A 20,356-nucleotide genomic window follows, 5' to 3' on the forward strand; every position below is an offset into this window, starting at 1 on the left:
AATGCTTGCCTTTATCCATATCTTCTATAAAATGACCACCTTTAATAAAGTACATTCTAATTTTCGACACCATATGATGGGTAATCACCTCATTCATAACTTACCAATGATTAATTAGTTAGTGTCCTTATCTTTAACATCTGTGAAAACCATTTTCAGACCTGTTAAAACACCAATTCTAAAAAAACATAATATCAGCCCTGTCGTTCAATCCTGTTGTCAGCATGTTCAGACAGTGAATCCAGAAATATCCTCTCTTTGCCGGTGACATTTCAGGTTCCCTTCCTCAGTTAGGGGTCAAAACATGTTCTTAAATGTTAAATCCTATTTGACTGTTAATGTGTCCTTTAGATATCCAGTGAATTTCCTCTGGTGCCTCCCAGATGGTGTTCTTTATGTTACTTTTGTCTTATGTAAATCACATTTTGGGTTCATGACTTATTTGTCCCACCTGTGCCATACCTGAAGGGTACTTAATCATACAGATGCAGCTAGTAGTGTCACATGTTGTATATTGTTTTAGTGGGATATTTCCGCCGGTAGTAGAATGATTAACTAGAGGACTTTGGAAAATGTTACTACAATGGGCACAATTTAAACACTGGAAGTAAAATGTCAGTAACATTGTAAAGATCTGTTCATGGTCTGTAGAGCTGCAGATTCTCATGCTGGGCCTAATGCTGCCATCTAGTGTTGGCCCCGAATGTGTGCAAGTTGTTTTTCTTCAAAGAAGTCTCTCGAGTCACGAGGTAGTGTGATTCCTCCTCCTGCTGGTAATGCACATGGTCATCGACCCCATTGTTAGATTGTTTTCCCGCATGGTGGGTGCGGATGGAATGTGAAGCAAAGTGATAAATAAAGAGAAGTCCATGCATAAGAGGAAAAAGAGACAGTAAGAGATTCTGCAATGGCTGTAGGCATCCTGGGAGGTGGTTGGATGCAGGTGAATCTACAGCACTACATGCCACGAATAGATGTCTACAGGATAAGTAACATTTTTGTTCCAGGCATGTTTGATTGTAGATCCTCATGCTGTGCATAGAGCAAAAAAAAAGGATCATCCCCAAAATTGGAGGCTATCCTGAGGGTGTTAACGTTGATTGGAAAAGTGTACAAAGAACTGCCTGTCCTACATTGGCTTGTTGGTGGGCTATAACATCCACACAGTAGTGTTTTGTGAAAGTGTGTGGTGCTTTGCATATATCAGCTATTGAGATGTTCCCGAGGAATGCCATAGAGGCTCCATTCTTTCGAGTAGAGTATGCTCTAATAGGAGTGGGCAGAATTCTTTTGACTTTACCATAACATTTTTTAATGCATTTAACTATCCATCTGTCAATGCCAGACTTTGATGTGGGGTTTCCTTTACAGAGTTTAGAAAAAGCAACAAAAAGTTGTTGAGTCTTTCTAAAAGTTCTAGTCCTATCAATGTAGTACAGGAGGCCGTGTTTCACATCCAAGGTATGGAGAACCCATTCTACAATTGAATCAGGTTGTTGGAAAAAAAACAAGTAGGTCAATTGACTGATTAAAATGGAATTGAGATACTACTTTCTGGAAGAATTTAGTGTTGTTGCAGAGTGTTGGACTTGGCCCTTTTTTCCCTGATTTTTTCGTTTTTTAAGGCATGTTAGATCAAATAACCAATGCTTAGGGGCAGGTGCTCCCTTCTCCCAAGATGGCTGCCACACGCCCCTGCTACTGCGGAGTGGTCTTTACTAGTAGCACCCTAGCTGCCAGGAGCTGGCTGGAACCCCACAACAATGTTGCGACACCAGCCCGCCTTTTTTGTCCCATAGGTAGAATGGGGAAGCTCCTGAAATGTGCTGGAACCTTCTAGAAGGGAGGTGTGGTTTTTACTTTTGCCGCCTTGGATAGAGGTCACCTGACCTAGGGATACTTAACAGAGGGAGGGAACTTTTTCTAGTTAGCTGGCCAGTGGGGTAGAGCAGAGCTGGAAAATCCATGCAGGAGTTTTAGGCGGTAGGGCCTAGCCAGGGACTTATGCCTCTGAGAGTGACAGGATTTAGGTGCTGCCTCTTAAGTGAGTGAGGGATCCTGTAAAGCCCACTGATCTTGCCCAGCAGTAGGAGAACCCAGAGACCCTCTGCCCGCCTGACTAGGAAGGACCTAGTCGCTAACTCAATCCCTACCCCCCAGGAACAGAATCCCCCAAGGGCGCCGGAAACATCTGCGCCATCAGGACTTCAGGTCACCCCTGAATGGTGAACCTGAATGCTGAGACTTCAGGTCGAACCTGAACACTGAAACTTTATGCTAAAGCTGATTGCGGAATGGCTGGGGATCAACCAGGTACTAGCGCTGAGACCCCTGCGCTCCCTGACCTGGCCTGGGAACCCCTGCATCAATCCCCGTTGAGCGCGGAGCTCTCCCGCTTAATTTGACCCCCCCCCCCTTTGTGTGCGGGGACCAGAGCGCGCTCACCGCCGCGGCCCGGAAGTCTGAAGTGTGCATCAATACCACAGCGTGGCCCGCAGAGAAGCCCGGGGCCCCGTCGCTGCCGTGGCAGTTGCATGCGGAGGTGTGTAAGGCCGTGGCCGGCCCCGTCGCGGAAGGATCTACTGCGGAGTCCGGAGCTGGGTCGGACGCCTCCAGATCAAGGTAAGCCGGGAGGCTTGGGATGGACCCGGTGCGCCCCCTACAGACCGGGAGCGGCACCGCACCCCGACACCCGGATCCCCCCTCCGCGGGAGTTCCCCCCGTTCACCCAAGACTTTGACACCCCGCCGAGGGATTGCCCTTCTCCTCCGAGACTGTAGAGCAGCGTTGTGCCCCACGAACTGCACAGAAGTACTTGAAGCTTGATTAGTACGAGTAGCGCCATGTTCGCAGGCTTTGCTCTGAAGTGTTCAAGGCTTAATTATTACGAGTAACGCTGTGTTGGTAGGCTTTGCTCTGAAGTGTTCAAGGCTCAATTATTACGAGTAACGCTGTTTTGGTAGGCTTTGGTCTGAAGTGTTCAATGCTTAATTATTACGAGTAACGCTGTGTTGGTAGGCTTTGCTCTGAAGTGTTCGATGCCCAATTAGTACGAGTAACGCTATGTTCGCAGGCTCTGCTCACAAGGATTCACGGCGCAATTATCACGAGTAGCGCTGGGATCGTGAGCACGGTTCAAGAGTGTACAAGGCCTGACTGGTGCGAGTAGCGCGGTAACCGCCCACTGAGGCGCTAAGGGTACCAAGAGGGCGGGAAGCCCGCGAAGTCGGTCCTGAGCCCCTACTAGACCCCAGGTGTGGTGCTACGATTCCCCGTTCGTACAACGGATGTCAAGGTCTACGAGTGTGGCCTCGGGCCCCAGGGGGAATTGCGGGTGAATATAGCGCTGAGGTCACCAGGTACTGCCTACAGCACCGTTATGTATAATTGGTGCAACAGATGCTAACCTATGTGGAGAAGGCCATTTACCTCTAGTGAACTGCATTTACATCTAATGAATTGCATTTACATATAATGAACTGCATTTACATCTAATGAATTGCATTTACATATAATGAACTGTATTTACGCCTATCTGCTTAGATAAAATGGAGTTGTTTGCATAAACCCTACAGTGTGGCGTCCCTTATTGTGTGCGTTCCCTGCTTCAGAGGATGTGTGTGTTGTATGGTCGCTTTACACATAAGCCTTTGGGTGCCCAACTGCTCGAGTCACGTTAACCCCTTAGGGCTTGGTGACCCCAGGTCTTACACAGAGGCCATCCCTATCCTTATGCATTTGGAAGAAGGGTTCTTTCAGGGCTAATTCATGAAGCTCATTGACACGCCTGGTTGAGGTAACAGCAACTAGAAGTGCCACCTTCCAAGGAAGGAACAGAAGGGGGCAAGTGTGAAGGGGCTCAAATGGTCAGCCCATGAGTCGTGTGAGGACAATGCTGAGATTCCATGATGGTGCTCATAGGAACCGGATTGTCCGAGGCTTATTTAAAGAACAGCTGACATTTGGAGGATGGAGCCGTCGGGTCCAAAGGGCCAGCAAGGATGTGGCCTGTGTGGGGTAGGATAACCAGTTTTTGTCTCGATTCAAGCTGTTCATAGATCTTATGGAGGAGGGACTACGAAGGTGCCTTCTGTTTTGGCCCTAAGGTTTCGATCAGTGCAAAGGCAGATGAAGTCAATGCTGAGGGGTGGCTTGGCACCACTGTCCCCTGGGCCGGCGCCGTAGCACTCGTTCTGGAAGGTCTCATTGGCTTTGAGTCAGAGCTGGGCACTGCGTCTGAAGCAGCTAGTTGGTGCCGACCATGGCCCGAAGGCATTGGCACTCCGAAAGCCAGTTTCTGTTGTTTCAGAGGGACTACGTGCCTCTTGGTCGAGGGCTGCTCTGAATGCATGCGGTGTTGAGTAGGTGTAAGTGCCTCCATCTCCAGGTCAGAGCCAAGGGAGAACATTTCTTCATTCACAACCGACAGTAGTGGGTGTTATTCCCTCTAGATGTCCCCCTGACTAAAAAGGTCTGGTGTGTCTTCTGTGCTTTTATGCGAGATCTTAAGTTGAAGGGTGTCTTTTTGGAGCAGAAGGAGCAGCAGGCCCCGCAAGCAGCCTCGTTGTGTTCTGGCGACACACACAGATTGCAGGCCGGATGGAGATCAGTCCATGGATTTTTTCATGGCAGCGAGGAGAATACCAAAAAGGAGTCTGTTTTGTCACCTTAGAGGCATGGTGAACACATGCAACAGAGACGGGGGTAGACCCCAACAGGCGAAGCCTAGCAGGGGCCACTGCCACTGTCGAGCAGAATATTTGAACGTTGATCTGCAAGGATCTGCAAGGAAAGAAGGACAAAGCAATCGAAGTACAATATCGATGGAGTGATGGTACCGTGTCAACCGAAAAGAGCACTGCAACAGTGACGAACCAGAGCAGAGGAACCTACGTCTTAACCCGACAGTGGAAATAAAACAATCTAACAATGGAGTCAATGACCATGTGCATTACCAGCAAGAAGAGGAGTGACACTATCTCATGACTTGTAACACTTCTTCGAAGAAAAACAACTTTCACACATCCAAGCCCAGCACTTTATGGCAAGAGTATGCACTGCATATGTATCTACAGCCATTGTCAATGATTTTTGTACTATTTCTTGTGTTGGTTCAGCATTAATTATTTTTTTTTCTGGTTATTATTTCTTTCATGAGCAAACATTGCCCTTTCTGGGAACAATCCTTTAAGCTATTGCTTACTTTTTATGAGGTTCCAGTTGTTCAAGACCACACATTTAATTTTGCAACTCTCTGGTGAATATTTGTTAACAAGAACAATTTGTTTTGCTGTTCTTCCATTTTATGTGTATTTAGCCTCTCTTGGCTCTATATTTGGATTATTCGGTCTTGTGTCTGTTCAAATGTCATTTCATTATAATCTCTAGTTATGAATTTTAACAACATGTTGTACTCCTGTTGAGAATACTCAATTGGATCTGAAACGATTGTCTCACCCGTTAACAACTGACAGTCCTCTTTATAAAGCCATTTGTGGTGAGTTCACGCTTGTATAGAATATTTCTATGTGTGGTGTCGTGTAGAGTGTTGCTGCCCACTTATTGTTCTGAAGCTTGATTTTAACACATATAAAGTGCATTGTTTTTTGCTGTCTGATGCATGTGTACTTAGTTCTCTCATGTCTTGCTCTCAATGCTTTGATGCTGTCCCAATTTAGATTTTGGACCATGCCATGCCATGACAATATCATCAATGAATCTTACAGTCAATGGAGAGTTTGAGGCTACTCTTCCAGTCTTAATCATGTTAAATGTACTGTGCTTGAACCTATGTATACAAGAGTTTGCATAGGCCGGTGCGCATACAAGCCCATAGAAGTCCCCGGTGTTTTTAAATAGTGCTTGTCCAATACTCTGAAGCAATTAAAGTATAAAATATAGTGCATGAATTCCATAAACACACCTGTGGATCATAATTTAATTGTTCTACCTGAATAGTACTCCATTGCTTCCAAGCCTTCCTTGTTAAAGTGGTTTTGATGATAAGAGAGTTGTCACATCCATAGGACAGAACCATGTCCCCCCCATGTCTGGGCAAGTCATCTCATCCAACTTCTGTGCAAGTGAGTGATGTGTTTTATATACACATCTCCTTCATTTGCTTACATAAGAATCATCACGCACGGGAGGAAACATTTGGTGAAATATGAATCAAGTGAGATAGTTTGGGTATGTTAAACATTCAATGTCAATATGGGGGCAGAAGGCGTAAGCATAATATGTTTATAATCTGGGAGTGCTATTCGATATTGATCTCTCATTCACCGCTCAGATTAATCGGGTGGTTGGAATATGTTTTGGCATGCTTAAAAGCTTAAGGAAAGTTCTTGATCTACTTCCAGTTAGTGCCAGACAGACCCTTGTTCATGCTTTAGTCACATCCAGACTTGACTATTCCAATCTTTTGTATCTGGGCGCTACAGCAAAAAGTCTTAACCGTCTCCAGGTACTTCAAAATGCCACAGCTCGGTTGGTACTGAGGCTTCCTAGAAGATCGCCTTCTAAAGCTGCCCTGAAGTCCCTTCACTGGTTGCCGGTCAAGGAGAGAATTATCTTTAAGGCTCTCTGTATGTGCCACCGCATTATAATGAACAGGGCGCCTTCACCCCTTCATAATCTCATTACCCCCTATAGACCGGAGCGGATGCTCAGATCTTCGGGCACAGGACTGGTAGCTGTCCCCAAAATTCGTAAAGCCCGAATGGGGGGGGAGATCTTTCAGATTTCTTGCGGCTAAGAATTGGAACCTGCTCCCGATGGAGCTACGCCTTGAACCCTCAGAGACCAAATTTCGTAAAATACTTAAAACTCACCTCTTCCACTCTGCATTGATATGATCTCCTACTCTAGCCACTCTTTCTTCGCAGCGCGGGGACACGCCTGGGTGCGTAACCATGCGCTTTATAAGCTACCGTAATAATAATAATAATAATACTTGGGATTCTGTAATCTCTGTATAAACACCTGTCTCTGATTTCTTTAAAATCAGCGGCTTGGGACACGCCCAGTTGCCGATTCTAAAGAAAAGACTTCAGAATGACGCTCCAGTGCCTGCTGCCAGCAGCCGAGATGAAGGCAGGTCAGGTCACGAGGATAATTGAAGCAGCTGTTTAAAGCCACACACGGATTTGCTTTTCTTTCTGCTGCTCTTGTATAATAGCTTACAGGGCCAAGCTGAGATAATGGGTTTTTTGCACTCCTTAGATAGAGAAAAGCTAGAATCTTTAAGCATGTTTCTACACAGCCCGTGCTACTGCAGATTTGTTTTTTAAAACTGACTTGCATTGAACTGTTATCTGTTTGCCACAAGTATATGGAACAGGTGTTTGATGTATTTCATTTTGCACTAGATGTTTTATTTTTATACTTTATGTTTTCAAGCATGCCCACTCTCTCATATGAAAGAGCTACACGCTAATGTTTTAAGGAGATTGTGGGACACGTGATGGTGTGACCATGTATTATATGGTATAAAGTACCCCCTGGCGTACATGTCCCCTCAGAGTTCCATAACCTTAGTCGCCACTGAGTTCCGTAACCTTATGAAGAATGTCGGCCTTCGGCCTCGTTCCTCCATAAGGTTATAGAACTCCTCGGAGACTTGCAATATCTTTATAAAGTACAGCAGGGGTTCCTTTATCCCTTATATCAAATTATTTGAAAAACTGTTATATTATTGAGATCCAGAAAGGTCAGGGGGTTGTGATTTGTGATGAAATATGAAAGGGAATGTGAATGGAAATTGACGGCTACAGGGGGTCGAAATTCTTAGGGGCGCAACATTTTAAAATAAAACAAATTGAACTAGTATTTCTTTCTCTTTTAAAATTCCTCGCCTGGAAGTGCTAACGGTCCAAGGGTTAGGGGGCGCAATGCTTGCCTTGTCCCGTGTGCTGGCAACCCACACTACACTGCTGTTTGAGAGACGTCAGGCAGGTTGTAGGATTTCTCATCACTTTGGAGGTGACAAGCAGAATCCACGCCTTCTCACACCTACGTTCCCCAATGCCGACTGCGATGCAGCAGCGTTTGTGTGCCGGTGGCGTCACCCATGGGTCTTGCTGCAGCCTTCTCTTGAAGTTAGCTGGTTCTGAGTGTTGAATAGCATGTGTGATTAAGTTCCCTTTTGTTCTTTTGAGTAATTGTAAATTAAAGACCTCAGAATAAGGTACGGTTTGGTGATGTCTTTTTACGCATTCATGTCTCTTACATTGACTGAATGTTTCTACATATCTGTAAGCAGCCTGCCCCTCCCTCATTGCAATGGCCTTTTAAATTAATCCAAACTTAATGGGCTCATGATCTGCAACTGCGCACAAAACGGGCGCAAGTTACCTGCCTCGGACAACTCTTTTGTGAAAAACGTTCTCACCGGAGTTGACAGGTGAGAAGGATGGTAAATTGTATTTCTGCTCTTTCCTTGCACTGGCGCCCTGTGTGCTGCCTAGGGCCAACAAAGACACCCGTGCATCATGGTGCAAAGCTGATTGTGTTATGGGCATTCACTTGTACAATGGCAGACCTGTTGGCTTTGCCAGTGCTTACTACAGCTCCCCTTGTCTGTGCGGAGGGTTCAGTGACACACAGCTGCACAATCACTTCCATCCTTCCTTATGTAACATCCCCATGAGATCACAGACCGGTTCCATGAAATGAAACCCATTAGCAGGCTCTTCCACTGTAGGAGGCAGCCTGGCTCTTACAGCTCATTAGCATAGAAGGGCAGGCCTGTCATCTCCCCGGTGCAGCCTTCCAAAGACAATGAACAGAGGTGAGAGGGAGCGCACAGACTGCAGCTCCCCGAGACAGGCGGGGACTCCTGGAAAGGCACTGCTCTAAGTGTGGAGGCGTAGGCACCAGGGCCTTAAAAGGGGGAGAGCACTGCCCTGACCTCAGTTATCTCTGCATGTGTGTCTGTGTGTGTGTCTGTGCACCTGCTGCTGCCTGGCCTGCCTAGCATCCAGGCAGCCGTGTATGTGTGCCTTGGGGTGCCTGCTTGGCTGTGCCCCTGCTGCTGGCCTGAGCTCCAGATACAAGCACCTGTGCATCTGTGTGTCTGTGCACCTCCTGGGGGCCTCAGCTCAATATACCCACAGCTGTGCATCTGTGTGTCTTTGCACCTGCTGCTGGCCTGCGCTCCAGATACAAGCACCTGTGCATCTGTGTGTCTGTGCACCTCCTGGGGGCCTCAGCTCAATATACCCACAGCTGTGCATCTGTGTGTCTTTGCACCTGCTGCTGGCCTGCGCTCCAGATACAAGCACCTGTGCATCTGTGTGTCTGTGCACCTCCTGGGGGCCTCAGCTCCATATACCCACAGCTGTGCATCTGTGTGTCTCTGCACCTGCTGCTGGCCTGAGCTCCAGATACAAGCACCTGTGCATCTGTGTGTCTGAACACCTGCTGCTGGCCTGAGCTCCAGATACCCACAGCTGTGCATCTTTGTGTCTGTGCACCTGCTGCTGGCCTGTGAGTCTGACCTGAGCTCCAGATACCCACAGCTGTGTGTCTGTGCACCTGCTGCTGGCCTGTGAGTCTGGACTCCGGATACCCACAGGTGTGTGTCTGTGCACCTGCTGCTGGCCTGAGCTCCAAATACCCACAGCTGGGCATCTGTGTGTCTGTGCACCTGCTGCTGGCCTGAGAGCCTGAGCTCCTGGCACACAGAGGAAGCAGACTGACCGCAGTGAACAAGAGAAAGCAGCCATGGAGGAGAAAGACAAGCACCGGGCAATCATCAATGAAGGAGAAGAGAACGAGATGGTAAGAGCCCTCAATCACTCCTTTTCAGCCCACACTGTGGAATCAAGTCCTCGTTTCCTGTACCTGTTTCCCACAATCCCCCCGTCTGTCTTGTGCAGATGGCATAACTTCTCTAATGCATCATTTGCTCAGATTATGTGAAACATGTATATATGTGATGGACTTAAAGCAGCAGCCTGGACATTTACTTCATGGAATTGTAGTATTCAGTTTGATGCGCAGACATCAGGCTGGGAGATAGTCCATCCTCTGGGGTCATTTGAGTGTAGTATTCAGTTTGGCGCTCACTCATCAGGCTGGGAGATAGTCCATCCTCTGGGGTCGTTTGATTGTAGTATTCAGTGTAGCGCTCACACACCAGGCTGGGAGATAGTCCATCCTCTGGGATCATTTGAATGTAGTATTCAGTTTGGCGCTCACTCATCAGGCTGGGAGATACTCCATTCTCTGGGATCATTTGAATGTAGTATTCAGTTTGGCGCTCACTCATCAGGCTGGGAGATAGTCCGTCCTCTGGGGTCCTTTGATTGTAGTATTCAGTTTGAGGCTCACTCATCAGGCTGGGAGATACTCCATTCTCTGGGATCATTTGATTGTAGTATTCAGTTTGGCGCTCACTCATCAGGCTGGGAGATAGTCCATCCTCTGGGGTCATTTTATTGTAGTATTCAGTTTGGCGCTCACACACCAGGCTGGGAGATAGTCCATCCTCTGGGGTCGTTTTAATGTAGTATTCAGTTTGGCACTCACTCATCAGGCTGGTAGATACTCCATCCTCTGGGATCATTTAATTGTAGTATTCAGTGTAGTGCTCACACATCAGGCTGGGAGATAGTCCATCCTCTGGGGTCGTTTGATTGTAGTATTCAGTTTGGCGCTCACACACCAGGCTGGGAGATAGTCCGTCCTCTGGGGTCCTTTGATTGTAGTATTCAGTTTGAGGCTCACTCATCAGGCTGGGAGATAGTCCATCCTCTGGGATCATTTGATTGTAGTATTCAGTGTGGCGCTCACTCATCAGGCTGGGAGATACTCCATTCTCTGGGATCATTTGAATGTAGTATTCAGTTTGGCGCTCCTACATCAGGCTGGGAGATAGTCCATCCTATGGGATCATTTGATTGCAGTATTCAGTTTGGCACTCACTCATCAGGCTGGGAGATAGTCCATCCCCGGGGGTCGTTTGATTGTAGTATTCAGTTTGGCGCTCACACACCAGGCTGGGAGATAGTCCGTCCTCTGGGGTCCTTTGATTGTAGTATTCAGTTTGAGGCTCACTCATCAGGCTGGGAGATAGTCCATCCTCTGGGATCATTTGATTGTAGTATTCAGTGTGGCGCTCACTCATCAGGCTGGGAGATACTCCATTCTCTGGGATCATTTGAATGTAGTATTCAGTGTGGCACTCACTCATCAGGCTGGGAGATAGTCCATCATCTGGGGTCGTTTGATTGTAGTATTCAGTTTGGCGCTCACACACCAGGCTGGGATATAGTCCATCCTCTGGGGTCGTTTGATTGTAGTATTCAGTTTGGCGCTCACTCATCAGGCTGGTAGATACCCCATCCTCTGGGATAATTTAATTGTAGTATTCAGTGTGGCGCTCACACATCAGGCTGGGAGATAGTCCATCCTCTGGGGTCATTTTATTGTAGTATAAAGTTTGGCGCTCACACACCAGGCTGGGAGATAGTCCATCCTCTGGGGTCATTTTAATGTAGTATTCAGTTTGGCACTCACTCATCAGGCTGGTAGATACTCCATCCTCTGGGATCATTTAATTGTAGTATTCAGTGTAGTGCTCACACATCAGGCTGGGAGATAGTCCATCCTCTGGGGTCCTTAGATTGTAGTATTCATTTTGGCACTCACTCATCAGGCTGGTAGATACTCCATCCTCTGCGATCATTTAATTGTGGTATTCCGTGTAGCGCTCACTCATCAGGCTGGGAGATACTCCATCCTCTGGGGTCATTTGATTGTAGTATTCAGTTTGCCACTCACTCATCAGGCTGGTAGATACTCCATCCTCTGGGATAATTTAATTGTAGTATTCAGTTTAGCACTCACACATCAGGCTGGGAGATACTCCATCCTCTGGGGTCATTTGATTGTAGGATTGAGTTTGGCGGTCCCTCATCAGGCTGGGAGATAATCCATCCTCTGGGGTCGTTTGATTGTAGTATTCAGTTTGGTGCTCACACACCAGGCTGGGAGGTAGTCATCCTCTGGGGTCCTTTGATTGTAGTATTCAGTGTAGTGCTCACTCATCAGGCTGGGAGATGGTCCGTCCTCTGGGATCATTTGATTGTAGTATTCAGTATGGCGCTCACTTATCAGGCTGTTAGATACTCCATTCTCTGGGCTCATTTGAATGTAGTATTCAGTGTGACACTTACTCATCAGGCTGGGAGATAGTCTATTCTCTGGGTTCATTTGATTGTAGTATTCAGTGTGGCGCTCACACACCAGGCTGGGAGATACTCCATCCTCTGGGGTCATATGATTGTAGTATTCAATTTATCACTCACACATCAGGGTGGGATATAATCCATCCTCTGGGATCATTTGATTGCAGTATTCAGTTTGGCGCTCACTCATCAGGCTGGGAGATACTCCATCCTCTGGGGTCATTTGATTGTAGTATTCAGTTTGGCGCTCCCTCATCAGGCTGGGGGATACTCCATCCTCCGGGGTCATTTGACTGTAGTATTCAGTTTGGCGCTCCTACATCAGGCTGGGAGATAGTCCATCCTATGGGATCATTTGATTGTAGCTGCACCTCAGCATTCTGTCAGAGGCAGACAGTGGGCAATGTAGGTAGGAAATAGACTAAGGGGGGAGTTAGGCTCAGAGGAGCACTGACCCAAGAGGACTGAGGCTCAGTGGAGCACTGACCCAAGAGGAGTGAGGCCCACAGCAGCACTGACCCAAGAGGAGTGAGGCCCGGAGCAGCACTGACCCTAGAGGACTGAGGCCCGGAGCAGCACTGACCCTAGAGGACTGAGGCTCAGAGGAGCACTGACAGAAGAGGACTGAAGCTCAGAAAGAGCACTGCCCCATGAGAACTGAGGTTCGGAGGAGCACTGACCCAAGAGGACTGAGTTTCAGGGGAGCGCTGACATGAGGACTGAAACTAAGCGGCACACTGACCCAAGAGGACTGATGCTCAGATGAACACTGACTTAGGTGGACTGAGGCTAAGAGGAGCACTGACCCAAGGACTGTGGCTCAGAGGAGCACTGACCCAAGGACTGACTATCAGCGAAGCACTGACTCAAGAGGACTGAGGTTCAAGGGAGCACTAACCCAAGAAATGAGGCCCAGAGGAGCACTGACTCAAGGACTAAGGCTAAGAGGAGCACTGACACAAGGACTAAGGCCCAAGAGAACTAAGGTTCAGGGGAGCACTGACCCAAGAGTACTGAGACGCAGATGAACACTGACTTAAGTACTGATGCTCATAGGAGCACAGACCAAAGAGGACTGAGGTTCAGAGGAGCACTGACCCAAGAGGAGTGAGGCTCGGAAGCGCACTGATACAAGAGGAGTGAGGCTCGGAAGCGCACTGATACAAGAGGAGTGGGGCCCAGAGGCGCACTGACCCAGGAGGACTGAATTACAAGGGAGCACTGATCTGAGGCCCAGAGGAGCACTGACCAAGAGTACTGAGACTAGAGGAACACTAGCTCAAGTACTGAGGCACAGAGGAGCACTGACCCAAGAGGACTGAGGTTCAGAGGAGCACTGACCCAAGAGGACTGAGGCCCAAAGGGGTACTGACCCAAGGACTGAGCCCAGAGGAGCACTGGCCCAAGAGAACTGAGGTTCAGGGGAGCACTGACCTAAGAGTACTGAGATGCAGAGGAACACTGGCTCAAGTACTGAGGCTCAGTGGAGCACTGACCCAAGAGGACTGAGTCTCAGAGGAGCACTGACCCAAGAGGACTGAGTCTCAGAGGAGCACTGACCCAAGAGGACTGAGTCTCAGAGGAGCACTGACCCAAGAGGACTGAGTCTCAGAGGAGCACTGACCCAAGAGGACTGAGGCTCAGAGGAGCACTGACCCAAGAGGACTGAGTCTCAGAGGAGCACTGACCCAAGAGGACTGAGGCTCAGAGGAGCACTTACCCAAGAGGAGTGGGGCCCAGAGGAGTACTGACCCAGGAGGACTGAATTACAAGGGAGCACTGATCCGAGGACTGAGGCCCAGAGGCGCACTGACCAAGAATACTGAGACTAGAGGAACACTGGCTCAAGTACTGAGGCTCAGAGGAGCACTGACCCAAGAGGACTGAGGTCCAGAGGAGCACTGACCCAAGAGGACTGAGGCCCAAAGGAGCACTGACCCAAGAGGACTGAGGTCCAGAGGAGCACTGACCCAAGAGGACGGAGGCCCAAAGGAGCACTGGCCCAAGGACTGAGCCCAGAGGAGCACTGGCCCAAGAGAACTGAGGTTCAGAGAAGCACTGACCCAAGATTACTGAGTCTCAGAGGAGCACTGACTTTTTGGGTGTCCAATGTCCAGCACCAAAGTTTAGAAACAGTGAGACCCGAATATGACTGATCACCACAGACCCCTCTACCAGTGAGAGCCTCACAGCACCCTCTGCCAGTGAGGGCCTCACAGCACCCTCTGCCAGTGAGGGCCTCACTCCCCCTCTATCAGAGTGAGTCTCATATCTCCCTCGACCAGTGAGAGCCTCACAGCACCCTCTACCAGTGAGAGCCTCAATGAGAGCCTCACAGCACCCTCTGCCAGTGAGGGTCTCACAGCCCCCTCTATCAGAGTGAGTCTCATATCTCCCTCGACCAGAGAGAGCCTCACAGCCCCCACTACCAGTGAGAGCCTCACAACCCCCTCTACCAATGAGAGCAGTTCTTAATTTGTAAAATATTAAGTGCCAGGGCTCTGACCAGGAGGCCACTGCAGCGTGCACCACCCATCGCCCTTGTCAGTGATGCCAAAACAACTACTACCCATCTCTCTCGCATGTAAATGCAACAGTTCAGATTATTCCAGGTCCCAAAGCTAAATAAAAGGCTGGGGAGGCAGGGATTAGTAAATTTAATGTATATTGTATTCATAAACAACCGTTCTGCTCATCTCTAAATTACATGAGCAGCGCCACCTTGTGGCAGACTGCCCTAAGTGTGGTGTTGACAATTAGGTGCTGGTGCCGAGCACCGGAAACCAATTAAGTGCTGGTGCTTAGCACCGGAAAGCACCAGCTCACCTTAGACTGAGAGTCTCACAGCCCCCTCTACCAGTGAGAGTCTTGCAACCCCCCCCTCTACCAGTGAGGGTTTCACAGCCCCCTCTACCAGTGAGGGTCTCACAGCCCCCTTTACCAGTGAGAGTCTAGCAACCCCCCCTCTACCAGTGAGGGTTTCACAGCCCCCTCTGCCAGTGAGAGTCTCACAGCCCCCCTACGAGTGAAAGTATCACAGCTCCTCTACCAGTGAGGGTCTCACAGCCCCCTCTACCAGTGAGAGTCTAGCAACCACCCCTCTACCAGTGAGGGTTTCACAGCCCCCTCTGCCAGTGAGAGTCTCACAGCCCCCCTACCAGTGAAAGTATCACAGCTCCTCTACCAGTGAGGGTCTCACAGCCCCCTTTACCAGTGACGGTCTCACAGCCCCCTCGATCAGTGGGCGTCTCACAGCCCCCTCTACCAGTGACAGAGTCACAACCCCCCTACCAGTAAGGGTTTCATAGCCCCTTCTACCAGTGAGTGTCTCACAGCCCCCTCTGCCAATGAGGGTCGCAGAGCTCCCTCTATCAGTGAGGGTCTCACAGCCCGCTCTACCAGGGAAAGTCTCACAGCCCCCTCTACCAGTGAGGGTCTCACAGCCCCCTCTACCAGTGAGAGTCTTGCAACCCCCCCCTCTACCAGTGAGGGTTTCACAGCCCTCTCTGCCAGTGCGAGTCTCACAGCCCCCTCTACCAGTGAGAGTCTAGCAACCCCCCCTCTACCAGTGAGGGTTTCACAGCCCCCTCTGCCAGTGAGAGTCTCACAGCCCCCTCGATCAGTGGGCGTCTCACAGCCCCCTCTACCAGTGAGAGTCTAGCAACCACCCCTCTACCAGTGAGGGTTTCACAGCCCCCTCTGCCAATGAGAGTCTCACAGCCCCCTACCAGTGAAAGTATCACAGCTCCTCTACCAGTGAGGGTCTCACAGCCCCCTTTACCAGTGACGGTCTCACAGCCCCCTCGATCAGTGGGCGTCTCACAGCCCCCTCTACCAGTGACAGAGTCACAACCCCCCTACTAGTAAGGGTTTCATAGCCCCTTCTACCAGTGAGTGTCTCACAGCCCCCTCTGCCAATGAGGGTCGCAGTGCTCCCTCTATCAGTGAGGGTCTCACAGCCCGCTCTACCAGGGAAAGTCTCACAGCCCCCTCTGCCAGTGAAAGTCTCACAGCCTCCTATAACAGTGAGAGGTATTAGACACATTAGAAACACTAACGTATCTGTAACTGCTTGCGACATGGAGCGCCGTACATTACATACTGCGCATCCATCGTGTCGCAAGGAGGGTGCAGTGAAAACTGTTGCATTGCTGTTTTCATGCAGCGATGCAACAGTTTTCATAAATGTGGCCCTGAGTGTGGTGTAACACTACAGTCAACACGCCGGGCCCGATTCACAGAACTAACTTAAGACAAAATCCTAAACTTACTACTTTTGGTATTCACAGAAGTTAGGATTTTGTCTTAAGTTTATCTTAAAACAAACTTAAGACAGACTTAAGACAGTCTTAAGACAGACTTAAGACAGTCTTAAGACAGACTTAAGACAAACTTAAGACAGACTTAAGACAGACTTAAGAAAGACTTAAGTTAGGATTTTGTCGTAAGTTTGTCTTAAGTCTGTCTTAAGTCTTTCTTAAGTTTGTCTTAAGTCTGTCTTAAGACTGTCTTAAGTCTGTTTTAAGACTGTCTTAAGTCTGTCTTAAGTTTGTCTTAAGACAAACTTAAGACAAAATCCTAACTTCTGTGAATACCAAAAGTAGTAAGTTTAGGATTATGTCTTAAATTAGTTCTGTGAATCGGCCCCTCAGTGTTGTGTAACACTACAGTCAACACTGAGGGGATCACAAATTTTGGACTGCATGTACCATGATGCAAAGGAGCAAACTTCTGTGATGTGATGCAGTGTCTGGCCACACCCTTTTTCCTGCGCAAACGAATGGCTTCAGCCGGAGAGTATGACTTGAGCCAGAGATTCTGGCCCGACTGCGGACGTAAAGATATGACTCGTAAATGACCTCTATGAATAGTCATAAACTTGGAGTTTTGTCTCAGATTTCCTTTGTGAATTGAGCCCTATATTTATACCACGAACTGCAGCGTGAATATGCAACAAAGCGTAATGGTGTCATTTTGATTTTTTTACATAACAAGCATAATATAAAAAAACCTGAAATTATGCAAATCATGCCCAGAAGCAACTGCACTCAAGCAGGCCCTAAAGATGGAATTAGTCTGAGTGTGAGCTGGTTTGGTTAAAATATAATCTCAAATCCCAGTGACATGCATCCAACCATCTTCATGCATTCCTCATTCACCATGCCCAAGCACATGTCATGCACCCACACACAATCATTCATCCATCCACTCACACTTGCATCAATTGTGCTATACAAGCACACTCATGCACCTCACCTTTATCGACTATGCACCCCTGGCTGTATTGTATACACCAACACTGCCAGGAATACATCCATGTATTCAACCTGCACCCACCAGTGTTTGCATGTGCCCTTGTGTGTGTTAGACAGAGGGAGTGTAAATGAGTGCATCAGTGTATGGTATGCATGTATGCATGCACCTATATGTGTCACCTGTGCGTGTGTGTATGAGATAGAGAGAGAATGATTGAATCTTGGTATCATATGCATGTATACATGCGCCTATATGTGTGTTTGTTTGTGTCTGTATGTGTGTTTGAGAATGAGAGAGAGGTCCAGTGAGTGCATCAGTGTATCATAGTAAATGGTATGCATGTATACATGTGTCTGTATCTGTTTGTGTGTGTGTGTGTGAGAGAGAGTAAATTAATGCATAAAGGTATGGTATGCATGTATACATGCATCTATATGTGTATGTGTGTGTGTGGGTGAGAGAGATAGAGAGAGAGCAAATGAATGCATCAGGCTATGGTATGTGTGTACCTGTATGTGTGCGTGTGTGTGCGTGTGTGCTTGTGTGTTTATGGGAGAGAGAGCAAATGAATGTGCCAGGGTATGGTATGCATGTATACATGCACCTGCATGTGTATGCGCTTCAGAGAGAGAGAGAGAGAGAGAGAGAGAGAGAGAGAGAGAGAGAGAGAGAAAGAGAGAGGAAATGAATGCATCAGGGTATGGTATACATGTACCTGTATGTGTGTGTGTGTGTGTGTGTGTGTGAGAGAGAGTGAGCGAATGAGTGCATGCATGGATGTATGCACCTGTATATGTATGTGAGTGTGTGAGAGAGAGAGGAAATTAATGTATTAGGGGATGGTATGCATGTATACATGTACCTGTACATGTGTGCGTGTGTGTGTGTGTGTGAGAGAGAAAGAGAGAGAGCGAGAGAAAGAGAGAGAGAGAGAGAGAGAGAGAGAGAGAGAGAGAGAATGACTGCATCAGGGCACGATATGCATGCATACATGTACGTGTGTCTGTGTGTGTGTGTGTGTTGGAAACGGGTAGCGTGGTGCAGAGCGGGTGGGCCAAACTCTGGAGGAAATGTGTAAAGCATCCACGCAGTACACACAGGCGACACACCAGGCACACTACAAAAAGAGACTCTACACAAGTTTGTTTAAGAATAACTGTTGTATTATAGAAACACAAGGTATTTTTGGTAATCTCTATACTGCGCCAACTGGCGCCCGGTCAAAATTTACAGGGGGGAATTATATACATGGCAGGGCCAATGGGGCCCCTGCCGGAACCTTTGCGACATACAGATAGAATGAATGTACGTGAGGAATAAAGGTACAGTCCATCGGCCTCAATCCTGCAATAAAACACATCAGGGTATAACATTAAGCATTAGGCTGGAACACCTGTAATAAAACATCATGACATCACCATAAGTGTAAACGGCATGCACGCCCCCGAGGCAGAAAAGCTGTAAGGGGACAACATTAGGCATCCACCTGGGGGCATAAATATATGAACATTCGGCTTACTTCGAATGAGGAACACGTCATGCAGAACACCAACGCTGTAGCCTTAGGGGAGGAACATTATCAGCATGACTGCAGCATCATTAGCACCACAGCATTATCATAAGGCCTAACCAGGGGCATAAATCACATTAGCATTAGGCACAGAGCCTGTGAAACGTATGTTGCATAACATTAGAAAACCTCATTTACAGTGGGTATCAGGCGCATTAGCATGAGGCAGCACCATCAGTGTAAACGCCTAACCTTAGGACATAAGAACGCATTGTGCATCATACCCGCAGGAATACCACATTAGGCACGCTCGTATCAGCTGGGCCCCCCCCTTAGGGAAAAGCATTAGGTACTAATCAGCAGCAGGGGAGACCTATCACACCTCCAACAATGTGCATAGGGGTCACACAGGGTCACAACAATACATCTGGGCATCAATATATGTTATCCCACAATCCTGGAGCATCACGGACATTTGGCAAGCACCAGCCTGACTACACAGGACACACTCCTGTTATAATGGGGCATAGATCATAAGCCTAAAGGCCACATCGCGAGGCATGAAAATACACTATGCATAGTATTGGCAGAACAGGCAACATCTAGTACCATCTACAACAAATGCTCAATGGTTGCAACTGCCCACTGTCCGGCGGTGCAGTTGAGTCAAGGTGAGTCAGTCCTGGCCAACTGGGAGTGTGGGGGCCCCTCTTCTGGGCCCGAGGTTCAAAAAGGCCTTAGTCGTTGCAGCGACCCGCCACTGCGGCATCGCCCCTGGGGCCCTGTGGCCCTGTCTGTAGGGGAGTCTGCCCTCCAGGGTCTTCTAGCCAATTATGCTGGCCCGTTGCAGCTGCCCGCAGTCAAGTGGGGCAGCTGAGGAACACCCAAGCCATCACGGACACTTCCGGTGCCCCTGGGGAAGGCCCGATGTGGGCGGGCACCGACACTGTGCCCCGCTACCCCCCCTCCTTCATCCACAGTCCCCCACTGAGGCCCTCACTCACCGGGACTCTTGGGGCAGGCTCCGGGCGGTGCAGGCTTCACACGGGGCTCTCCTCTGCTCACGGGGAGCCCCGCCAACATCAGCACCCCACCAAACTTCACCCGAGCCCCCTCCTGGGACTCGGGACTTTCAGGCACGGCTTGCGGGGCTCTCCCTGAACAACGGGAGCCCCACCGACACTCACCAGCACTTCCGCTGCCTCCGGGTTCCTGGTTTCACCCGGGCCCCCTCCTGGGACCCGGGACTTCGAGGCAGCCTCCGCGAGACTGCAGACGTCTTCGGGGGCTGCTGGGCCAGCGCGGGGTAGGCTCCCACCTGGCTTCTCTCCTCACCGGTCAGCAGACTAGGCGCCAGCACAGCGAGGCGGGACTTCCTGGCGGTGCTCCAGCCAGT

The 20,356-nt window shown here is 48.9% G+C and overlaps 1 protein-coding gene across 1 annotated transcript in view; it reads left to right on the forward strand.

The window, feature by feature from the left end:
* Positions 1-9,693: 9,693 nt before the first annotated feature.
* LOC146788633 (putative cation-transporting ATPase 13A4) overlaps positions 9,694-20,356 on the forward strand; it is a 235,098-nt gene continuing 224,435 nt past the window's right edge. The window contains exon 1 of the mRNA XM_085635818.1: positions 9,694-9,783. Coding sequence (XP_085491944.1) covers positions 9,727-9,783 — 57 coding nt within the window. The 5' untranslated portion in view covers positions 9,694-9,726. The remainder of the gene's footprint in view (positions 9,784-20,356) is intronic.

Source organism: Triturus cristatus, chromosome 11 (assembly GCF_964204655.1).
Source record: "Triturus cristatus chromosome 11, aTriCri1.1, whole genome shotgun sequence".
Taxonomy (NCBI): domain Eukaryota; kingdom Metazoa; phylum Chordata; class Amphibia; order Caudata; family Salamandridae; genus Triturus; species Triturus cristatus.